This window comes from Echinococcus granulosus, assembly GCF_000524195.1.
Source record: "Echinococcus granulosus chromosome Unknown EG_S00212, whole genome shotgun sequence".
NCBI lineage: Eukaryota > Metazoa > Platyhelminthes > Cestoda > Cyclophyllidea > Taeniidae > Echinococcus > Echinococcus granulosus.
The window spans coordinates 87,054-91,593 of record NW_020170592.1 but is presented as its reverse complement, the minus strand read 5'-3'; the positions used below and the strand labels follow the sequence as shown (position 1 = coordinate 91,593).

The 4,540-nt window shown below is 50.6% G+C and overlaps 1 protein-coding gene across 1 annotated transcript; it reads right to left on the bottom strand. All coding sequences in view use genetic code 11, as the record gives it.

Annotated features, from left to right (window-relative positions):
- Positions 1 to 1,181: 1,181 nt before the first annotated feature.
- On the bottom strand, positions 1,182 to 4,360 carry EGR_10364 (hypothetical protein; the record flags this gene model as incomplete). Its single annotated transcript, XM_024499613.1, has 7 exons — positions 1,182 to 1,464; positions 2,487 to 2,794; positions 3,036 to 3,311; positions 3,405 to 3,674; positions 3,872 to 3,979; positions 4,014 to 4,110; positions 4,263 to 4,360. The coding sequence occupies 7 exons, from the start codon at positions 4,358 to 4,360 to the stop codon at positions 1,182 to 1,184; spliced, it is 1,440 nt and encodes a 479-aa protein (XP_024345983.1).
- Positions 4,361 to 4,540: the final 180 nt, after the last annotated feature.

The window sequence follows — 4,540 nt, the reverse complement described above, 5'->3', positions numbered from 1 at the left end:
CTTTTCAAAGTGCATGTGTGAATATGTATCTATGCACGACGTTCAAACAATAGACTGCCAAATCGGTGATGTCAGGTGGATGACGATCCAATCAGGCAAAGACCAGCAGGAAATTAGTCAACGGGACATTTCATATTAGGCCTGTTGCAATTCACGAGTGCAGTACGGTCTGATTGCATGGAGTACAACCTACTTTCCAACCCGCTCTTCGCTCTCCGCTCTCCGCTCTCCGCTCCCAGCTCTCAGCTCTCTCTCTCTCTCTCTCACTCTCTGTCTCTACCTCTCTCTCCGTCTGGTTGTGTGTTTGGCTTCGGAGGAGACTCTCATGCTAATTACGGTGAGACGGAGTGTTCTGCACATATTATTGGCGAGGAAAGCGAGGGAGGTTAGGCGATTTCCAGACGAAGTAGACCCGGAGTATGGCAAATGCCATGGAAAAATGTGTTCAAAGGGAGAGAAGAAATGAGGTGAGGCTGCGAGACAGGAGTGTGCGTTAAGTGAGAGTGTGTCGTCTGATTAGCAGGCACTGGTAGTGGCTGGAGGTGAGAAGGCGAGAGAGGGGAGTAGGGTGGGGGAGGGAGGAAGGGCGCATGAAGGAATGGGTAGATGAAGAGAGGATGAATGGGTGGATGGAGAAATGAAGGATGGATGAATGGATGGATGGATGGATGGATGGACGGATGGATGGATGGTAGATGGATAGATTGATTTTGAGGCGACGTAGCGGACACTTATCTTAGGGTAATTTCTTGCTTGACACATCATTCCTTCACATCATCCTCCTTCCAATAGGCTTATCCGATCCAGTTGGCTCAGATTGGAGTGGAGTGAATTGGATTGGATATGAGTCATACGAAGTGATGAGGGAGGGGAAGACCATGTGATTTGTGACAACGTGAGATGTGAGCACACCCACCTGAAGATACACAATGGATGCAAGTAGTGAGATGAATGACAGTCTGTCTCTCTTGTTATGCTGTGTTGTGTTGCCTCAACGCATCAAGTGTGTGGTGCCTCCGTCGACAGTGTCGACAGTGGCAGTGGTGCTGACGATGACCCACCTAGTGTGGGGCGTTGTTGAGGGTAGGGGAGGGGGAGAGCAGGTACTGGTGATTTGCAAGTAGATGTGGGTCATCGACACCAATCTCTTGGCAAACGAAATGAATACCCAACTGGCCAACTTAGATGCAACTGTAGGATCCACGAATGATTTGATGCCGAATGCGAGGCGTGATGAGTTGGTACATGGGAGGTGGAGGTAAAATTACTGGAGAGTCAATGATAGAGAACTGGGGATGTGGTGAATTGCGGTGGAAGAGGCGTGGAAGAGTTGTTGGAGAAGAGAGCACTTGTAAACATCGATTGCCGATTGCCACAACAACCCTCCCACTGTTCGTTGATATTATGTCCACTTGTTGAACGACGATGATAACGACGACGACGACAACGACGACAACACGTCTGCTATGAGGATGAGGTCTAGTTGTACATTTTGATGGGAAGCATTGCATCTCTGCAGTGTAGGAGTGATTTGTATCGCATGTGGACATCGGCTCGAGGTAGTGTGTTGACCCTCACTACCACCCAACACTCCACGAAGGCGCCGATGCAGCAATGCTTGACTGAAACAGTGCTTCAGTGCCACCTCATCGTTCAGTCCCATCGAGTGGAGGGAAAGTGGAGTGGAAATGGAGCACCTCGTGTCTCGGTGTAGCGGTCAGTGTGATCATGTAATTGTCGCGTTTTGAAGGGCGAAGCAAAGAGTGGGGAGTGAGGAGTTATGCGTGAGGCGTGAGGAGTGAGGAGTGCAACGTGAATTAGGTCACGTGGAGCCGCAACCAATTATGTCACAGAGGTCGTGTGACATGTGTTCTTGTGCTCCTCTACTCATGCTGATGCGTTGATGTGCTGACACGCTCATAAGTAAACGTGTGCATGCCTCCGTTGACCCCATGTGATGTTGACGCCGATGTGCTCCATTCACCCAGATATCACCTCTCAGAATGGGCGGCACTGCACTGCACTGCACTGCACTGGAGTGAACTGCATCAATGCGCAAATGTGGGTCGCCGTTAAAAGTGCGTGTGTGGCAGCTGAGGCGCCTTCTTTGCTTTCCACCTGTCTTGTCAACTTTGGCTGTTGTGACGGAGATGTGGCAACTGAGAAGTTAATTTGACTCAACTCAGCTCAACTTGACTTGGTTAATGGCATGACAGGGAATGGCAATTGGTAGACGTTGCATCAGTGGACTATCAGTGGACCAAGTAGACACCGTTGCCATTGCTGTCGGACATGCGACATATCGCGGTGAGCGACCTCACCTCTCTCATCTCCCATCGTGAACCTTACGTTTGCATCTTGTAGCCGGTGTCCGTGTCTTGTGGCGAGAGCCCAGCATCCAGTGTCCAGCATCCAGCTTCTAGTATCGAATGTCTGATGCCTCTGTGGCACACATGGACGAGGCAGCACAGAGTGTTGACACCTACAACCCGCACATCGCATTCTGTGTTGCTGGGTGTTTGTGTTGGCGTGAGCGCAATGTCAGCACATCAGTTGAACCGTGGCGCAAGTGTGAGGCAATTGTGACACGAGGGTGATGTGTGTGTGTGTGTGTGGTGTTTGAATCGTGGAGGGGAAAATTGTAAATGTTGACAAATGGAATGAGGAGAATGACGGGGTAGGAGGTGGTGGAAAGTGAGTTGGATGAAATGATTGATGCGACGAAGTGCGAGGTGCGAATGTGGGAAGTGGGGTGATGGAGGTGCCAAACACACCAGCCAAATGATGGAGTGCACTGAGATAGGTTAATGTGAGGCAGCGCAACCTCCGCATGTCCTGTCACATTCTGTCATCCTCTGTCATGCAAAGGCATGCAGTGCCATGCTCTAACATGTTCCGTCAAGGTGTGTTCTTCTCCTAATGACATACAGCTCAATCCATTGTTGATGTGTTTGCCATTCTGCCTGTCATTGTCAATGGCACTGCCTACGCCTCCACCTTCACCTTCGACTGCACCTCGACCGACAGTTGCACACTTGGATGACATCATCACGCACGTAGTAATGCAGGAATGTGGGCATGCCGGCATGATGGTGGAGTGGCAGATCAGTGGAGTAGTGGATTGGTGAATGGGTTTGCAGTTGTGTAGGCAAGTGTGTAGGTAGATGAGATTGTAGGAATAGTGGCAACCAGCACACTTTCCTCTTAGACGCATCACCAACATTGACGTCGACATCGACATTGGCGTAAGCATTGGCAATGATGGCATGGTAATTGCCAATTGGGCCAATTTCATTGCAGGTGGAATGTGTCTACAAGGCGTGTGGATGGATGAGTGAATGAGTGGATGCATGTATGAGATGGATTGGCGTCCACGGGGTGTAGTGAATGTGCTCCGCACACACGAACACAGAGATGCATTGTGGATGATGGTGGGCAAGTGTAGCCGTGAGGCGCCTTTCAACTGCACAATAAGGAAGCGATGCGGTGGATGGGTTTGTCTGCATTGTGGAATGGTGGAACGGTGAGATGGCGGAAGGAATGGAGGAGGGTGTGGAGGGAGGAATGGAGGTGGAGAGAGAGGGAGGAAGTGTGTGAGGGTAGTCAGGATGTATGTGGGGGATGGTAGGCATGAGAGAAAAGGGTGTGGAGGGCAAGACAACTATGAAGTGATGCTGTGGTGGAATGGAGTGGTATAGCGTTGGAAGGAAGATCAGTCATACAAATGAAACGCAGTGGTGGAGGGGGTCTCGCGTCCATGCAGTGGTCTTGACTACAGTCAGGAATGATGAATTGACTGAGGTGGAGGGAATGCAACACTGAACACCAAACACTCCACCAACACTCCACATTTCGGTGAATAAATACAAACAGTGGTCAGCAAATAAACGTCCCACTTGTATTTCGTTTCCACACTTTCTTCCTCCTCCTCCTCCTCCTCCTCCTCCTCCTCCTCCTCCTCCTCCTCCTCCTCCGTCCCCTACTTCCTTCCCATCCGAACAGGTCAGTCTAACTCTGTGATCATGCTTCTTGTGCTTCAGTTCCACGAAGCAGTGCCTCCTCTCACGTAAGCCTGTCGGTGCGTGTTGCAAGGACAGGACATCAATGCCACTTGATGTGGTGGGAAGATGTGGGAGATGTGAAGTGCAGAGTGACAGAGCGAAGCATTGGTGTCACAGAGTGAGTGAGCAGTTGCATCATCGCCAACGATGTGGAGAATCGGATAAATGCACGTCAAATGCACCAGTCATGCAGCGCACTACTTGGGAGATTGGCAACGCAGTTGGGTGTCAACTGTGCCCTCACGCCTAACCACCTCATCCCTGACTATTGCCGCTGCTCCACGACTGTGGACGTCCATCAGAGCGTGTGAAGGAGGAGGAGGTAGTGGTAACCAAGTGAAAGAGTCAGTTAGAGTACTCAGTGTTGCCTACCTGATGGGAAGCAGAGCAGAAGGGACCTACTTCCGTATGCTTTGGAAGACTGATTTGGACACCGCATTGCACGATGCAGTCATGCCAAATAGGAAGTAGGAAGTGAC